The 20,143-nt window shown below is 30.3% G+C and overlaps 1 protein-coding gene across 1 annotated transcript in view; it reads left to right on the top strand.

Moving 5' to 3' along the window:
* The window catches only part of LOC126780288 (ubiquitin carboxyl-terminal hydrolase 35), a 40,370-nt gene that overhangs the window by 6,202 nt on the left and 14,025 nt on the right, over window positions 1-20,143 (top strand). The window contains exons 4-7 of the mRNA XM_050504615.1: window positions 10,840-11,063; window positions 11,422-11,580; window positions 13,821-13,991; window positions 15,999-16,186. Coding sequence (XP_050360572.1) covers window positions 10,840-11,063; window positions 11,422-11,580; window positions 13,821-13,991; window positions 15,999-16,186 — 742 coding nt within the window. The remainder of the gene's footprint in view (window positions 1-10,839; window positions 11,064-11,421; window positions 11,581-13,820; window positions 13,992-15,998; window positions 16,187-20,143) is intronic.

Genomic DNA, 20,143 nt, shown 5'->3' with positions numbered 1-20,143 from the left:
TTCCTCCACCATTTTTTGTGAAGCGATGTAAATTGACAACTCGAACGCAACATACTGGCAGGCCATTTTTCTGTGATATTTCACAATGTCTATAAACGAATAATTCAAGTCAGTACGTATGCATATCATATATATTTTTTTAATCTTGAGAAATAGATTACTAAAAAAGTCAGAGCTTCTCCGATTTTCGTAGTTTTTATAAATTGTGTTTACGTCACTTTTTCTAGAAATTGCTGTTATGTTTAGCGTACATACATACATTATCCAATATATATAGAGAAGTGTCATCCAATATTTAAATATCTTCAAATTTACATAGTAAATAATCTTGGGTCCAATTTATAAATTGCATGAATAGGCTTCTTCTGCAGATCAAAAATCGTATTAATATCGGCTTCATTGCCTCAGAGTAGAATGCTTTAAGATATTAAAGTACAGTGTATGTACACTGTAATATTTCTGTAATATTTCTGATGTCAGTTCTGATGTCAGAATGACTGTACGAAGTGACAGATCAGCGTTAAAATTTTACCAAGATTCGGTATCTATTGTACCATTTAAGTAGTTCTGCTTAAATAATTGGTACCGATGATGTTATAAAATAAATTTAATTTAAAAATGTAAATCAAAATACGAAATCAAGAAAATATAAAAGACAACATTTAGTATTCCGATTATCGATAGTAAAATAAAGAACTACATTTGACTGATTAAAAAAATATGAATCCGTGCGTTTAGTAAAAAAAAAAATGTTATTTTCCAAAATAATTAAACCTGGATTTCTGCGAATGAAATCACAATTTTTTGAGTTCGTGATTTCATTTTAACATTTTTTATTATTATTATTAGTACATTGGTACTAAGATGGGACTATAGTCACTGGGGTCCGAAGAACTAATTGATTTAAAAATAATAAGTGTTTTAGTATACTTAATTAGGTCAGGAAAAACGTCACTAAAATACAATTATTCGGGTTAAAGAAACTTTATTCTCATCAAGAAACACATTCACTAACATGATAACACAATATTACTACAACAATTGTATAGCGGCACGGCAAAGCAGCATGTATACATAATATTATTAAATGATTAAAAAAAAATACAATTTCGAAGAGGGTATCTGGGAAAACCTGGCATTATTGTCGATACACTGGTCTTATTGCAAATACACGGATTAGGTACAGCTAGGAAGTGGTATGAGTGAGTGAGAATTTATGTATTTATTATTAATTTTATTTTATTTATTGATTTTTTATTGCTACTTTTTATACTATTAAATTTAATAAATTATTTTACATTATTATACAATTTATTCCATATTATGTATTTGTGTTATTTTATATTGCTTTGAATATATATTTTTAATAGTCTCTTAAACTGGAAGCATTCTTTTTGCTTCTTTAATATTTTTTGGTAAATTATTAAATCGTTTTGCTCCGTCAAACATAATATTTTTCTTCCCATAGTTAGGAGTACGAGGTTTTGATAGTTTTATGTTGTATGTATGTAGCGTTTCTTAATTTTATTCTTTGTGATTGATGGTTTTTTCCAAATTTTTTTTGATTAGTATGCAAATAAAGTAATTGTAAGTTTGAGCGACATTCATTGTTTTTGTATCTTTGTAATTCTTTTAAGTTGATGTAAAAAAGTCGTAATTAAAAAGTTTTTTTACTAATTTCTTCTGTTTAACTTGTAATTGCGCTAAGGTTGTTGGGGCAGATGTACCCCAGATTTCTATTAAATAGTCTAAATGTGGTTTGATTAGGGAGTTATAAATCGTATACTTTATTTGGCGTGGAAGACATCTAGTAATATTTCTTATAATTCCGTTTAATGATGTTAATCTGCTTTTAATTTTGGCAAGGTGTGGTTTCCAAGTTAGGTGGCTATCTAAAATAATCCTAAGTACTTTTCTTCTCCTACTTTATTTATAACTTGATTATTTATTATTAATGGCTTGTGGTGTGCTATTTTCTTATTTTTTGCTGAAAAAAATTATATAATTTGTTTTAGTAGTCTTTATTGTTAGTAAGTTATATCGGAACCAGATATTTAAATTATTAAAAGTGTTTTTTTTTTTTAATTGGAGGATACGTGATCATCGTGATAATGGTATTGGTAGTGGCTGTTTCTCTAGTACAGTAATCTGGATTGATATTCAAAATGTTATATCCATTTTCTTGTAAGATTTCTTTATAGGACATAGTCAAGTTATCTGAGCTTAAAAGGTTAAAGTTGAAGTCTCCAATGACGATACCTCTCTCCCTGTGATTCAGCTGGTAACTGTAAGTATCGAGAAAGTTTTTAGCAATTGTCAATATTGGTTTTCTGTATATAACTCCGATATCCAGAGAATAATTCTTAAGATGTACCCAGAGGTAATGATTGACATCCAAGCATTTTTTTTGATTAAATAATGATTTATGTTCTTCTGTATCAAAAGAGAAATCTCACCACCTCGTGCATTACACCGGTGATTACAAATAGTGTATATAACCAGCTATTTGGAGTCTTTTAGCTTAATTGTTTGATTTGATCCACGTTTCTGTCACAACAATTACATCGAAAGGATTTCTAAATGACTAAATTACATATTTTAATTCATCTAATTTGGTTGAAATCTTGGAAGAAATCTAATAGGTTATTTGCTACTTAGGACATTTTCATAAGAATCAGTAATCTGGTAGGACATAGTGTTATCTAAAGGTGAAATATATTTATTGTTTTTGTTAGCTTCTAATTTTCTTAGTTTTTTGGTGCAGAATTAATGATTTTAGGAACTTTATATATTTTATAATAAGATGCTTATTGCCTTTGTCGTGTTCGTATTTTAGTTTCTTTTGTAAGTCTTTTAATTGTTTTTGCTGTAAAGGTGTCTGATCAGAAAATATATTTTTAAATCAGTTGGACTTTTCTTATTGCGTAATAGGGTTAATGTTGTTTCTTTTGATGTAAATTTTATTTTAATAGGACGGTTATATTTTATATCACTTACTTGTGTTTCAATTACAGTAATATCATCCGTGATTTTTTCGATTAAGTCTTTTTGACTGTTACTTATAGATGTTAATGTTGACATAACATTAGACATTTGTTGCCGTATTTCACTCAATTCATCTCTTATATGGTCATTGTGTTCATAATGCTTCCGTTTGCTGCGAAATGTTGTTTATTTTTGAATACAGTTACTAGATAAAGTGTAATTACATCAATTATTAAATTAACTTATTATATATATAATAAGACCAGTTGTATATTTTATTAGCGCTTTACCCGCGGTTTCGCTCGCGTCATAATTCGAAATAGCTAAATATCCATTTCCGTAGTCTTTCTACAAAAATATAGGATTCTTATACAAACTTTCATGCACTGAATATATTTATTCGTGTTATTATGTTATTTTTTTAAAAATTCTTCCTTATTGCTAACCTCCTGTCTGAAAGGAACCACCACCGGGTATGCAAATTTTCATAGCGCTAGCCCCATCAGCTTGAGCTATTTGTTGATATGTCAGTCAGTTATTCTTTTATATGTATGGATAAGTTCATACAACCTCGATCGCACACAATCCTTAAAAAATCTTATTCTTAAAGTTCCGTCCAAGCAGATTGCCTATAGAACTTGTTACTTGAGGTTTAAAATTCAAATTTCGTTTCGTTTATACATTTGTATTTTCTTATATATTTGTCTTTTAATTTTGACCATCTGTATCCCCCTTACCGCATTTTTAATCTCATATCCTTTATCCAGAGGCTTTCTGGACGAGATCGCTCTTTTAACGATGTTCTCATCGTTTATAAATATGTTTTTAGGTTACTATTTTATTAAGCATTAAATATTCTCTATTATATCCTACAACTTTTAATTTCATAATAATAATGCTGTTATTATCTTACTTTTAAATTTATATAAATTATAAATATTTTTAAAATAACCAGAATATACTCATTTGGCGCTAATTTATTCAATATTTTTTTAATTAATGGACGATGTCACCTAAAAGCCTGTCCTTTAATAAAATACATTTTTCAAAGTCTGGTAATAACTATACGATTTCAATAGATAGTTGATGTTGTTAAAATTGTGAACGACGCTCTCTCTTCGTCAATAACTAAAGGTCAATTGATTTTTGCCAAATATAAGCTTTTAAGTTATTTCTAACTTTTTCACTATTAGCTCATGATGCTAGATCCAAAGCCATTTTCATGAGAGGTCATGAAAATGCCTTTGAATCTATTACAAATCGATTTGTTCGCCTTCCGATTCGAATAAATCTATGCCAAGCTCTTGCGACGAATGATGATTAATTTAAATGATTATTTATTAATTTAATTGATTAACATAAAATATTTTCATCAAATTTCAATTAGATTATTTTTTAAAGTTACGTGATTTCCGATGTCCCAAAAAGATTTTGTATTGTCGATCATTAACTATAGTACCAAATTATAAATTTAACGTTAATATATATTTTTTTTGCATTGATCCTGTTAACTTGATAGATTGTTGATTTGGTGGTAACGCTTTGTGCAAGCATGTGGTTAGGTAACACCCACTCATCATATATTCTACCGCCAAACAGTATTGTTATTTTTTCGGAAATTCACCATTTGTTTGTGTCTACTATTTGTATTTTGGCGATACATTACAGATTGAAGTTGGTTATGTAAACTAGAAGAAAAAAGTGTGAGCTCTATATTTGAAAACCGAAACTTATTTTTTATAAATAATGAAAAACCATATTTAGTTTAAAAGCTTACATCTTACATAAATAATATTGAAATAAATCTAAATTAATTAAATGTAAAAAATAATACTAAGCTTTATATGTTAAATCTTAATTTTGAATTTTTTTCGTTAAATATGTAAGTTCTCATCCTTAAAAACCTTTTCATAATATTAACGATTAGAATATTGATAAATAAAAAAAATAATGAATAAAATAAAGGCGTTTTCTCTGCCACTACTATTATTTGAAAACAGGAATTTCTGATGAACCATTTAAAATTGCTACGAATTTTTTTTTATTGTTATTGAATCTATGTTATTTTTTTCAATTTCTTTTCTCTAGCAACAATTTAATGTTTACTTACAAAAAAAACTAGGGACCTAAACTGTATTTATTTTATTCTAACAATTATATAGATCAATACTATATCAATTATAAATTTAAATGTTGAAACAAAACGTTTGCTTTAAATGATCACGAACACAACATAGGTTCACAGGTAACGATTATTTAATAAAAAAAGGTAATATTTTTAAATCTGAACTAGCTATTTATCCGCATTCAACAGTAATTTGAAATTGACTCCGAATGCTTTACGTTTTGATTACGCTTTAAATAAATATTGCAACATCAATACGATGGCTTACGCAAACATAACTAAAACTGTATTGAAAATCATGCCAAATGAATAAAATCACATTTCGGCATATTTCATAAAAACGAAGAAATGAATATGATAATTTTGGTCATTATGCAGTTTCACAATTGGACGTAGGGAAATATGAGATTTCGCTGGGACAGGAATTATTGAATAATAGCCGATGACCGATGACGTAGGTACTTAGCCAATTTCAGAAATAAAGGTAGCAGATTCAGATTTGAAAAATTATTTATTAAATTAATTAATGTTTGTATGGTATATGCCACGTATTCATCAGTTCTTCGATTACCAATCAGCAATAGTTTGTATTGCTGTATTTCTTATTGAGTTTCTTAATATAATTAAATAAGGATATAACATTTTTGACCCCATTGCGGCGCATATACGGAATAAGGAATAATTAATATTTTGTGTCTGTGTGTGGGTTTTGGCCACTTATTATAAGGAAATAATACATTTCTATCTTTAAAACCTAAATTTCAATCATAACCTTAACTACTGATTTCAAGCCCGGGTTTACGCGTATTTCGTACAAAATAACATCAAAATGGTTTGACTTAAAAGTGTAATAGATATATAGACAGAGTTACTTACTATTTACATTTATAAAATTAGCATGCATTATTGTGGATAATACAAAGATAAAACATATTTTTAATAGCACTCCATCAAAACCTAAATGATGATAATAATATACACATAACAACAGCACGGCACGGGTCTCTTCTCATTATGGGAACAGTTAGCCGATAGGCCGGTCTCTTCTCTAAATTATCGCCGTTTCCTAATAAATAAATTTGTTATATATATATATATATATATATATATATATATATATATACTAAAGATAAACATAACCATTGAAAAATAATAATACCTAAAAGTTATCGTATACGTTAAAAGCAGTTTCGATTAAACGATGGCAGGTGGTCATAGAATGACACGCCGTTGCAGCCACGGCTCCAGCTAGTATCAGTATATATAAATTTATATTCCTATATTTTTTTAGTGTTTATGTATATATATAAAGATATCGTATATTATATATGCAGAATATTCGGGATTTCGGCAAAATAAAAAACCGAGCGAAATTCGATCACACGTGATACTAGTCCAAACTGATTTGGAATAGGATAACTATCGAATTTTTATTAAAATGTATGAATACCGATCGTGTCATTTTTTCCGACGCGGCGTACAATGACGTCAGGCAATGCTTTAGTGGTGTGCACAAAGAAGATAACATATTTTATAAAATTTCATTATTATTTATAAATTAATTAATAAATAATTATAATATATTTCCTGATTTGATTTCCTAATATTTACATTACAAATGTAAAAGTCCAAAATAACATATTTATTGAATGATACTTTTGTTTGAAAATGCATTTACACATTCCTCCCATTGTAATCAGGAAGATGCGTTAAGTACCAGAATACCCATTAAAAACCGCTTTAAGCCATGGTGAGATGTCATGGGATCGCTTGTTTGACAACGTTGTCAGGGTTTTCAAGGCATACAGAGCTATTACCGTGGACCGATTCGCTCTGAATCCGAATAGCGCCTCAGATATACCTAACCCTGCATCCTCGAGGTGTCAAATATGACGAGTTTCGATTTTTTTCGAAGAGCTTGTCAGTCTTATTTATCAGTACCCAAGTTCAGCAAGACCATTAGCCCTCTTTCCACGACTTATAGAACTGTCGGATTTGAAAACTCATATCAAAGAAGTTCTGTTCAGAGTCATGGTCATAAAACTTATGATTTGTAATTTTCCATTCAGGCTAAATAAATGAATATTCAATCCTTTACTGTCAGCGCTATGATCATTTCGTTTTTGAAATTTACATCATTAATACAATTACTGCTCAGCCAGTGATTTTAAAATCAATTAATAAGTATTTTTTTAATCTATGACTAAATATTAAATAAATAAACTATTTGTAAAAATATATTACACTATACTTAAGTAATAGGTTGTTGAATAGAATGAGTGGGTGAACTGTCTGGAACTGTTAATTGAATTAGATTTATAGAATATGAAACTAGAAATGAATTGGAAAAAATAATTATTATATTTTATTTGATTGATACCTATCGGCGACTTATATTGATAAATATTAATATTGTGAATTAAAATACCGATTTCTCTTTTCAATTACAGGAATATATAAATATAGAATAAAAGCCCATTCAAGTAAGTTTAACTTTTAACCAATGTTGATTATATATATAAATATAATAAAGTATATTTTTGTTTGGTAAATTATCTATGATAGACGGATATATTTTATAGACAATAAACGATACCTGTCTGTATAAAAAAAAATATCAGAATAATTTATGAGGTTTTCTGTTAATGAAAATAAAACGATTTTTGAATAAACGCAGGAAAAATAAGGCCCATAGCGAGTGGTGAGACTTATTAGAGCAATGTTGATTCATAGACCGTTTTGCCTTGATTTCATTTTCAATATTTATGTAATTGGCCACCAGACGGTGGAGAGTACACCTTCACTCAAATACACTGGTGCTGCAAGAAGTAAAAATCTCGAAGTAATCAAATAGTATTAAATTTTGAAATTTATTCTTTCGTGTACAACACTATATGACTAGTGAGACATCGCCATAGATCGGAAAAATTACACGCTCAGTTTTCATAAATTTTAATAAGTTGGCTTCTATTTAACCTATTCCAAAATTGTATCATGCTCAATTCATATTCTACAGTTAAGCAATATTGTGTCTGTTTCTGAATTAGGAAAATAGGAATATATGTACTATATGAATAATTTGTGATTATCCTTAATCATCGATCTTTCGTCAATTTTCATTTTTAAGAGGTCTTCCATTTTTGTTTATGAATATATAAAATAATAATGGACGGTTTTATTTTTGTTATTCCTTGGTTGCGATTTTCATATGCTGTTTACAAAAGAGAAAAGATGTTCTAACACCTTGATGACAGCATAAACTGCGGTAGGTTTGCGGTAGCTTTGTCATGATCAAGAACCAGAATGTTGTGTCCTCATAAGATATGTCTTGACGTGTTTCGTGTATAAGTACAAACATGTACCATTACATTTTGGCCGTTTTTTCTTATAGTCGTCATATGTTGGCTTTAGTATAAGGTACCCTGGATATTTTATATATTATATCAATATATAGGACCCAAATCTTCGCCAATCACGACTCTTTTTCAACTGGTATCAGATACTAAAAATTTATTCCTCGACATAAACAAAATATTTTGTTTTATTCTTAAATAAAACTTTTAATCTGAGTTGGTTATATATATTTTTTAATTCGTATTATTTAATTCGTTTTTATAATATTAAAGAAATTTTAACGCGATTAATTACAATTGCAATTACATATTTGTACCATTATTTGTAGTAGATCTCCGTTTGTAAATCATTTATCATAAATTTGTACTAATCTGGCTCGGCGAGAAAAATTAAACATCATCAATGCGCCACCAACCTAGAGAACTGATATGGTGTCTCCTTTGTGCTTGTCACTGTGTCACTAACTCTTCAAATCGAAACACAAAAATATTATGTAATGCTACTAATAGAAAATGTGATTTGTGGATAGTGCTAAATATAATAATAGAATAACTCATATAAGTATGGGGTACTGCAGCTAAAACACACTTAAAACAAATTGAAACGTGTCAAAACAAAATAGTCAAACGACTGTTCCATTACCACCACCTAACTCCGACGGAAAAGACAAGTAAACTAAAGTAATGACGCTATCACAAATATATAAATATAAAACTTGCATATTAATAAATAAATTATTAAATAAAAATATTCAATCCAAATTAAAACTTACAAGAAAAGGACCGAAACACAAAAACGTATAACTAGACGTAAGAACAATATTTGCTTAAGACTGTCCCTACTATGGAACTACGGAAGAAAAAATATATTATACGAAGGAGTTGAACTATTTAACAAATTACCTAACGATATTAAAGGAATTCAGTCCTTTACTTTATATAAAAAAGCAATAAAACACTACATATCGGAAATTTCTCTGAGTTTTAAATAAATAAATAATTATTTAAGAATAAAATGTGTATGTATATATATATATATATATATATATATATATATATATATATATATATATATATATTTAGTCACGTCACTAATAGAGGAACCTGAAATGGCGATCCTCAAAAAACACAGCTTATCTGAAAGATCATCAATTTCTGTGTAAGAAGAACCACTGCAGCATTTTCCAAACAGTGGAGAAAGTGGTTGCTGCAGCGATTCAGTTTTGTCAGCGATCACCCGGTTCCTCTCGATTTGTACTGACTGAATACGCGTGCTACGGTCACGTACGAATAATTTTACGTGTCGTTGATTGTTTAAACAAATATTGATACTAAAAAGTTTTAAATAGTTAATTCATATAAAAATACATTATACAATATACCGTGGAATGGTAATGAAATAGGGATGAGGGTAATTAAGAAAGAAGATTGGTTATTCAAGTAACTTGACCATTTTATCAATATATAACTTTTACTCCAGAAGTATGACAACATGATGTATCAACAACATGAGGTGTAAAAAAACTACTAATTAAAATATTACTCTTAATTAAAATTCTTATTTTTAGAAGCTATTCACGCCAACTATAAACGTCAGATGCGTTCTAACGCACTTTTCTTTGTTCCTATGCATACTTCTGGTTCCGTTTTTAACTCTTACTCCGTTATTCTTATTTGTTTTTTTGAGGAGTTCTTTTTTTTTTTTTATAGAATAGGAAGGCAGACGAGCATATGGGCCACCTGATGGTAAGTGGTCACCAACGCTCTTAGACATTGGCATTGTAAGAAATGTCAACCATCGCTTACATATCCAATGCGCCACCAACCTTGGGAACTAAGATTTTATGTCCCTTGTGCCTGTAATTACACTGGCTCACTCACCCTTCAAACCGGAACACAACTATATCAAGTATTGCTGTTTTGCGGTAGAATATCTGATGAGTGGGTGGTACCTACCCAGACGAGCTTGCACAAAGCCCTACCACCAGTATTTCAGTACAGTTCGATCATATTAGAAACCTAGGTAAGCAGCGTCGCTTATAATATTGCTGCCACTGATAAGGCCAATGAGGGGGTTCGCAGCACTGCATTTTCGTATACCTATTACGAGGAATAGACAAAACTTGGGAGTCTTATCATTTTAGAAATCGGATTTTTTAAAGTGTTGCCAGGTTTTTCGCATCGCAGCATCACCATTTCCTGTTCTCCCATTAATGACGTGACTACTTATATGTAATATATCATCTGTGAATCTTATCGAACTAGGTTAAGTTTCGTGGGCTCTTAGACTATATTATGTGTGTTAATTATTCTATGAAAAGTGTTTGCTCATGGAGCATAGTTGTACCTATACCTTCGTAACTTTTTTTATCGTAGAATCAGACGCTTGCCCAGCTACTGCAGCTGTTCTTATAGTTATCGATGAATCTGATGAAGAATCAGCTTTGTCCGCTGCTCGTTGGTTGGTTCAGCAACGTGAAAACGGACCAGCCGGAGCTGGTCTCCGGGCCGCATTATCGTGCCTCTTCCGCTGGCTGTATGAATGGCACGGTACACCCGCTCTTGGAAACTGGTTGATTGCATACATCAAGGCTTTAGAGGTAAGTGCCTATATCATACAATAATATAATAATAGTATTTATAAATAAAATGCTTTAAATAAGGCTCGGGAGTTTAATGTAGTAGATATTAGTTTACTACACTATAACGATCCGCTTTTTCTACTTGTTGCTTCACTCTTCTTCTCGCACAAATTGTTAAAACGATGGAATCGTTTTAAAATTGTTCAAATATTATTTCCCCTTTGTAAAGCACTCGAGTTTCTTATACCGTGTATTTTAATAATGCAAACCTCTTGAAAAAAAATCCTTTTGTAATTTATTTTATATTAAGTTTAAAATTTGCTATTCTTAGAAAATCGAAGTAGAACTAATGTATTATATTTTCCTTCCTAATTAGGAGAATGAGCGATTCGACGTTCTTATAGAGACGAGCGTAGATAATGTCGCTAAACTGTTTTCATCAATGGCGAACCCTGCGCCACTACAGCAGAAGGCGGCAGACGCTATTTTTCACGTCCTCGCTTCATTACGCGAATCAACAGAGGCTTTTGATAGGGTAAGTCTTAATTAAGTCGCATCACTACACGTTTCATAAATAAAATGCAGACATTTTACAATTAAGATCATAGAAACTCACAGGGTTAATTCCATTGTATGTGTATAATAAAAAAAATAATGAAGCATGTATACAGGAGAGAATTTCACTTTTTTTTGTAAAACCTGTTTTATTTTTCTGTCATTGTATTTATCTGCAATCCAGTAATTTTAGTTAATTTCTATATATTAGATGGGGCTCATGCTTCTGTATTTTACGAGTAGCATTTAACAAGTTGTGACGACTGCTTGATTTTTATAAATAAACGGCCATTATAAATAATTTCGCTTCAATTTTTTATCGTTCTGCTGAAATTTAGTGTGATTGCGGGTGCAGGTGTTTTCCTTCACTGCCGAGCATGTCAGAACAAAGATTTGCTATCTTAGCTCTGTCAAGCAGTGGATCTTACACAAAGTTCAGTCAAATACGGACAGAGGTGCTGCACTTTTCATGTGGTATATTCGTTTTTATATATATTGTATTTTGTGACATACCTTTGTCGTGATTGACGATAAGTATATTATTAGCCATGTCCTATTTTAAATGCATAATAAACAAAAAAAATAACATTTTGTTTCGTGAACGTGAATCTATAAGTCTAAGTCAAATCTAATAATCAATCACGACCAAAAAGTTGACGAAATCGCACAATGTAAATCGCAACGGAACGTGTCACAATTGAAAAGAAACGTAGCACAATGAAATTATTAGTTGTGTAAGTAGACGAATTTTTGTGTATGTACTTTACGAGGAAAAATAAATATTAAGCAAAAAAAAAAATCCAAATCTATTAAATAATTTTTCGTATTTTAGGTTTCCCTTTTTACTTTTCATTTCTTCAAAATTTTCTAGATTTTCTTTTTTTAATCCTGCAATATTCTGCAAAATATTAATAACTATATATTTAAAAAGTTTTTTGGAAACATAACTTTAGAAATATCCATTGTGACACGTCGCACAATTTAGTGCCACTAATCGCACAACTGGACAAAAATCTCCACGACCATAACATGAAAATTGATACAGTGTAAAAATTTAACCATTATTCGAATACTTCTTACATACCTTTGAATATAACATTAAATAAGGATGGAATATAGTTTATTTTTTTTTAGAAAATCGTTATAATATGCTAAAAAAATTACCTGAAGTTTTGAAAAATTAACGACGCCAACAAAATACACTGAGGAAATACTGAAGTGTCAAAAAAAAGTCCGCGTTGCTACACTAAACAGTCAAGAAAATTCTATCATAAGTTTAGAGGTTTTTAAATTATCCTTTCGCGCAACAGGAATGTTACAACGGATTTTTTTTTTTGGGACGTATTGTAATAACTGGTAAAAACTATTAATAACGAATATTATTACGGCTTTATTGTTATAAAATAACAGGTTCTAGCATATTTAAAAAAAAAAAAACAGGAGCAAAAATATTCCCTATGCAGTCCGCATAGGCCATTCGTTTACTAAGTGACCTAAATAGATACCAAGTTTATGTTTATATTTTTTAAGAAGAATTAAAGCAATTAAGTCGGTAATTTGGTGAATTACATCGTAAATAATGTATTTTTACAGTATCAAGATATGTCGAAAACTACTTTTTGAAATGTTTTATACTCTATTTTTTGTTAATAAACAGGCGGACACTGCTGTATGTGTGTAATGTGTGTATTTGTCGAAATTTTGGTCCTCACCCTTACTTACCCCTTCATCGCTTAAACTAAAGAGAACATAAAATAAAATTCTACAACTCTTGTATTTATTACAATACAAGAAGTTATGTCAAAGCGATTATGGAAAGCTGCTTTGTAACAAGTGTTGAAAGGAAAAGATTTAAACGACCAGAGCATACTGTATTTTATTTAGAAAAGATTTCCGTCTGTTATATAAATACGACATTTCGTATGTCTTTCATACGTCTTATATTGAACAACCAGTGAAAAGAATTCAGAGTCAAGGAGGGCAGGCAAATGGCCGACTTTATGCTAAGCTATGACCTCCGCCTGTATGGCTTGTAACATATGAACATATATAACATATGAGTATCGATCGTCAATACAAAGTATCGATGTTTGGAATAATGGATGAGCGGGTGGTTACTACCATCCGGGCTGACTTGTTTGTACTTACCCGTCGCGTTTGCTACTATGATGAGATGATGATTTTTATCGTTAATATTTTCTTTACATTTTAATCCATTAGATTTCATCCCATGTTGGTGACGTCCTTGTTAACCTCGCCGCGGACAGTGGTCAATGGAGTCGACAGCTCCTTCAAAATTTGGTCGACATTCTAACTGCTATGGTCGACGGTATTATGGAATCTCTCAAGGGTGACGCACAAGATCTGTTTCGCGACAAGTACGCCGACGTGGTAAGTTATATTAAGTTGTGTCATTCATATTACTACCCGTCTCGATATTGCAAGCGCAAAATAAATATCCCGTGATTCGCCAACTGGTGTATTCAACCCGTAAAGTGCTAATGCATCTTATATGCCCACGTATTTTTTCATATGGTGTATTTAAATATCTCGAATTGCAAAGTGTAAAAGGCATTACTTACCGACATAAAATGTTATTTATTTTATATGTTATATGTTTTGATAAGGATTGATACTTTGTGACACTCGAATAAAACTAAATATCTCGTATATTTTTTCCACATTTCTAATATAAAAACAGTTACTGGCATTTATAACATAATCTCCGTGATTAGATAAATAGTTTGAGCAGTATTCGCCTCAAAAGTTGAAAGAAAGAAACCGTCAATTTTCTTTTCGACTACGTAGTCGTAATGAGTAAGTCTTGAAAAGCTTACAACATAAAAACTAGCTTTATAGTTTACAATGATGAAATGAAATAAGAAGATTTTTATCAAGTGGATTAGTACAGCTCACTAACCAAAACAACAAACAAAACCTACATATATATATAATTGTTATATGTAATTGTAGAATAGATTTATATATTACTACTAGTAAATAGTACTTTTTTACAAAAAAAGGAAAAAATAATTATTTTAAATATTGGTAATGTAATTTTATTTTGGGATAAAATCAATTATAATTCAATGTAGGCGGAAATAAAATCTTTCATTTACATCAGGGTACTTTTCATGTAAAATGCTGACAAAACTGTAGAAGTTTAAACAAAGAAGTATAAATTGCTATTCAAATTTTCTAATTAAAAGCAGACGTTACTCGTTACGAAAATATAAAAGAAAATGTTTTAAAAAAATAGTTTGTCGTGTGCAGTAAGATGTATTAAGCACTCGGTAGAATGGCTAGGTACGAATCGAGTGATCAATTAACTTTAGACCTGCTAATCGTATTATAATATTTGATTAAAATATATTAATATATCTTGAGTTAAACCTCAATAATGCCCGAGCGCAATTGATGCGGGTGGCTAACTTGATGAAATAACAAAATATATACTTTGAATAGTTACATATATTAACTAAAGGAATAATTTCAAGCTCTCGAAGAGGTTTGGAAAATAGGTCAAGCTCTGTTCCTAACAGGATTTTTGTCATGAACAGCTTCGTTACTATTCTTATTATAAATAATCGTTCGACGAAAATATACAATATTTTTTCGATTCATTTACCATTTTACTCTAAAGAAACAAAAGTATTAAATGTATCATTAAACTAACGCGTCATGTAATTTAGTATTTCGTACAAAATAAATATTCATTAAATTTCCAATATGTTAAAAATAAAATACTCTTACATAAAAAAAAGTCCCCTTGCATATAACAGGCACGACGAACTCGTTAATGAATTTGTGGTTTGGTTGAAAATATTCGGTATAAACAGAAGGATGCAATACATACACAAAATAGAAAAACGTGTTGTACTTGTTTGTCGAATATTAATTAATGTTCTATGTCAAATATTTGCTATTGTAACTGTTAAATGGTTTCTATGGTCCGGTTGGTTTAGTATAGCAGAGTTATTAAATCGGGAGTAATTCGAGAGTTCAATTATTACCACTCGCGCTGAATTATCCTCGCGTTTTCAATGTCCAGTCTATACATCTAAAGCACTCTAATGAAAATTACATTTAGTGATTTTACATTTGGAAGATTAAAATGATTTGATACTAGTTGCTGCGCCCGTGACTTCGCTTGCCGCGAACGGCGATTGTCGGAGATAATGTATCTATTATCCAATAGGAATAAACCGTTACAGCGGCAATTTTCATTTAAATCCATCAAGTGATTTCCGTGTTGTGCATGCAAAGACAAATGGTGACATCTAAACGAATTGATAATTCTGTATTTAGCTTTGTGTTGACTGCGCAGACTAAGCTTAATCTGCGGTGAAATAATTTGATTTAGTACACCAGACGTAGTAATAGATTCGTTTTTCGTAGATTCTTTGCTTGGAACGGCATATGGCGTCTCGCGCGAGCAGCTTTTTGCAACTATCGCCTTGGCGCACTCGTAACGTGTGTCTCCCGGCTGTAAATCCCCATATACCGATGAGGAAGGTGGGCCTTCTCAACCTTGGCAACACATGCTACATGAACAGCGTGATGCAAGCTCTACTTGTCGCTAGGCAGTAAGTAATATACTTTTATAATTATTTTCTATTTTTATCATCGTGCAGAGAGTCGACATTTTTATTTTTATATGTACAGGATACAGGATTTCAAGCTTCCGTCCGTTCCGTTTTTGCGACTTAAGTTGCGTGGATGGTTATTTATATATAGCATTATTGGTACAAAAATATAAATGTACCAATGTACGTGCGAACGTTAAAAAGGGGAGCGCATTTTTTTAAAATGACGTTATTATGTTGTTGTTAATGTTATCAAAATAAACAAAATAATGTGTTAATTCGAATGGTACTAGTACTAGATACGTCTTCAAAGTATTTTATTACATTGTATGTAGTTTCTTCCCGCAACACAACGCAACGCTATTGTAACCATTACGTTCAATTACAACAGACAATTACAAACATTACAAAAACTATATTTAATAATTCATTTGAAATGAGACGTGTATGCAAACTAATAAAAGTAGCAACCTGTGAATATCCTACTGCTGAACCAAGGCGTCCACTTCTTTGAGTAAAATTTTTAGACGTAATTTCTCAATTGAATACACATTCAACAGAATTTTTAGGGAAATTAGACATATATGTTTCCTCATGACGTTTTTCTTCACCGCAGGCAACGAGAAGAATCATAAAAATAAATTGAATCACATGAAAATTCAGTAGTGCTTGCCTGGATTTGAACCCGCAATCATCATTTATGACTCACCTTTTCTGACCACTGGGCCATCTCGGCCTTTTAACAGCAATAGAAATTCAAATTTATTTATGACCGTGAACCTAAAAGGTGCAACCGATCTCCTTTATTGTGTGCGAGTGATATTGCATGAGTTCAGCCGCCGTTGATAATAATCTTTTCTCAATTGGCACGGGTTCATGTAAGTGACATTAACATGAAAACAATCAAATAATACAACTGTAAAACATAGGACTATGTATGCGCATATATAGATATGCGCATACATAGTCCTATGTTTTTAAATAGTTGTTTATATATTTTAAATTTCCTATCCATTTAGGAGAACAGCTCTAGGAAATTAAGCTAAAAATATATCTCTATTTGCATAAAATGTCAAAGGAAATGATTTTTCTATTTTTATTAACTGTAGTTGATATTGATTTCTCTCTTCACCTCGTTCATCCATTATATTGTTAACCTTAGCATACTACGAAATGTTATTGAAATTAATGAATTTATATGATTTGAACTACTTTATTTGATCCGTAGAACATATTCTACGCGTTTAAAAATATGCTAGTCTAATTTTTTTATGTTACTCTATGAAATCCTGCTACCTTAAAGCTACTACAATTATTGTCTAAGTTATTAAAAACCTGTCAGAAACACTTAACCGCAGCTATGTTCCTACTGAACTTTACTTTTTTACACGATTCTTTTCTCATTCTCTCGGTGATATTTGTCAAGCTGCGGTAATGTAATTTTATTTTATGGTTGCGTCTGCGTCAAAATGAAATTATTTTCGACGGCGCCATTTTAATAACTTGCCGTTGTATGAGTGCAACCGGATGCGAATAAAACTGTGTAAACGCTATGGTGATCGATTTAGTCAATGTTTCGTACGAATATATTGGAGGTAAATGCCTGAGGCTTAGCTTTGTTTCTCTGTATGTTGCCGTATAAAATAAACGTTTCATTAATTTAACCGAAATTGCAATTGCCCTTTGTGATATGTCAATATAGTGTGCATTTCTATTGACACTAACTTTTTTGTAACTTCTATTGAATTATTTTACTAGGAAGCAAGATTATATATTGAGCAAGGTATTTTATTGGAGCAAGAATAAAAGTTATAATTCCATTATAAAAAGTATTTTTTTAATAAATGGTGTGGGTTGAATCTAGTGAAGCTTCCATATACTAACACATTTGTATCTAGAGATTTATGTATTCAGAGCAAAATAGAAGTAAATAGGTAAACATTTAAAAATTAACAAAATCTTGTATAGGTATAAATTTTCTTTAAATTGAATTTGTTGTTTCATAAGGTGTTACCATAAACGTAGAAACAAAAATAAATTAAAAAAAAAAAAACATATTTAATAAAATATTGATATTTTAAAATATATGTAGAGGAACAATACGAAATATTGTTATCTTCTATTATTCGTTGATTTTAATGTGAAAGATAATTATTATATATTTAATTATTAAATATATAACTTGACATTTGAAAACCTATCTTATCTCAATAATAGAAGATCGGTTTATAAAACAACTAAAAGTTTAATAAGACGATTTAGTTTCTTGTAAATACGCTGCGTAACTTGACAAGCCTCGAATCTTTCAATATTACACCGGTATAGTGTTTGATCATAGACTGTTGCTTAGGAAACCTCATGAGCGATTATTAACCAGTTATATGGTAATCTGGTAAATAAAATTTTTGTTCTATTTGCCTGGGATTGTTAATATACATTGATACATAAAAACTTTATTATTATAGAAATTATTTTAATAGATATGAATCTACTAACAAGCAGTTAATGTTTAACGAGACAATATATTGTTGAGAAAAGCTATCTGAGCTATAACTAAATTCGATTTACTCGAGTCAAGGAACAGAAACGGAGAGGATAAAAACGCCTTTTTAAATATAACTTAAAATGGTCATCATGGTATTAAGTTTCTATTCCATTCACTGAGAATTTCAAATATTAATAAAAATTATATATATAAAAAAAAACAATTTATAATATAAGATAAATAAAATTGGCAATAAGTGTAATTGCATCCGATCAAAGTCGGACTGAGACGCTATTAAATAAATAAGGAGTATTGGAATGAAGTGAAACGTTGAAGTATCTTGTTAATAGCTTTGCCATGACATATAGCTTTAGTAATTACTTTCACAATTATTATGACAAAATTAAAGCATATTTTAATTGTATTTTATTTCTGAAATGATATTGCATATATATAATTGCATCAAAGCGTCTATGATCGTATAAATAAATACCGTGTTACATACATCGATCGATGATTCAATACTAGTGCAGTCGTTATATACGAATAGTTACCTTGCCACTGAAATTATTGTGCGAATATAAGCGAATTGTTATTTCATTTTCAATTTCTAATTTTAACTTTGCTCACATTATGTTCCCATTTTTATAATTAATTGATTTATAAAATCGCAATCTAATTTTTGTAATAAAAATGGCGTAGACAGAAATTAGAATTGCTATCATCACACTGAAATCGTACAATTGCAATACAGTCCACAAACTGCATACAAAGCAGCAATCCATTCAAATGCCCTTTTAAACTTTCATCTCAGCGGCATTCGATTTTATTATATCCTGAAGCCATTCAATGGATCCCTGAGTTCTATGCTTTCTGATGAATTAATTGTTGAAGTTGCTTTGCGACTTAGTCTATGATCTATTTCCTCCGTTATATTGTAAATGAAACTCGACTTTTATTATATTGCTTATAATTTTATTGCATGCGATATTTTTTTATAATATTATATTCTTTTTTTATGTTGCTCCGTGATGTTTTGCTTTGCGATTTTCATTTATTGATTTAAGATTTGCTTAAATTGAGCGAAATTTAATTTTTGTGTTATTTGCTTTGGAAATCAATCAAATTATTATTATTATTATTAAATCATGTGAAGACAGAGCCAGTAAATATTTTATTGGGTGGAAACCCTTCCTGTAACCTGTCATGAACTAGTCGAAACATGTTCATTGCATTGCTTCACTGCGTATTGACAGATTTTATATGTCTCAGAATTACTTGCGACGTGAGATTTTTCTCACTGTTAGGTATTTCATAAATCCCGAGACCACGAGATTAATCGTTAAATATAATAATTGAGGCTTAATCGTAATACGTTTGTGTTCTGTTTATACGTGCTACTTATATTGATTGACTTTTTAATTATATTGTCTTATAATACAAGCGAAAACTATTTGAGATATGAAATAATA

The sequence above is a fragment of the Nymphalis io genome, chromosome Z (genome assembly GCF_905147045.1).
Source record: "Nymphalis io chromosome Z, ilAglIoxx1.1, whole genome shotgun sequence".
NCBI lineage: Eukaryota > Metazoa > Arthropoda > Insecta > Lepidoptera > Nymphalidae > Nymphalis > Nymphalis io.
Note: the sequence above shows the minus strand (reverse complement) of the source record. Positions and strands in the feature narration are given on the sequence as shown.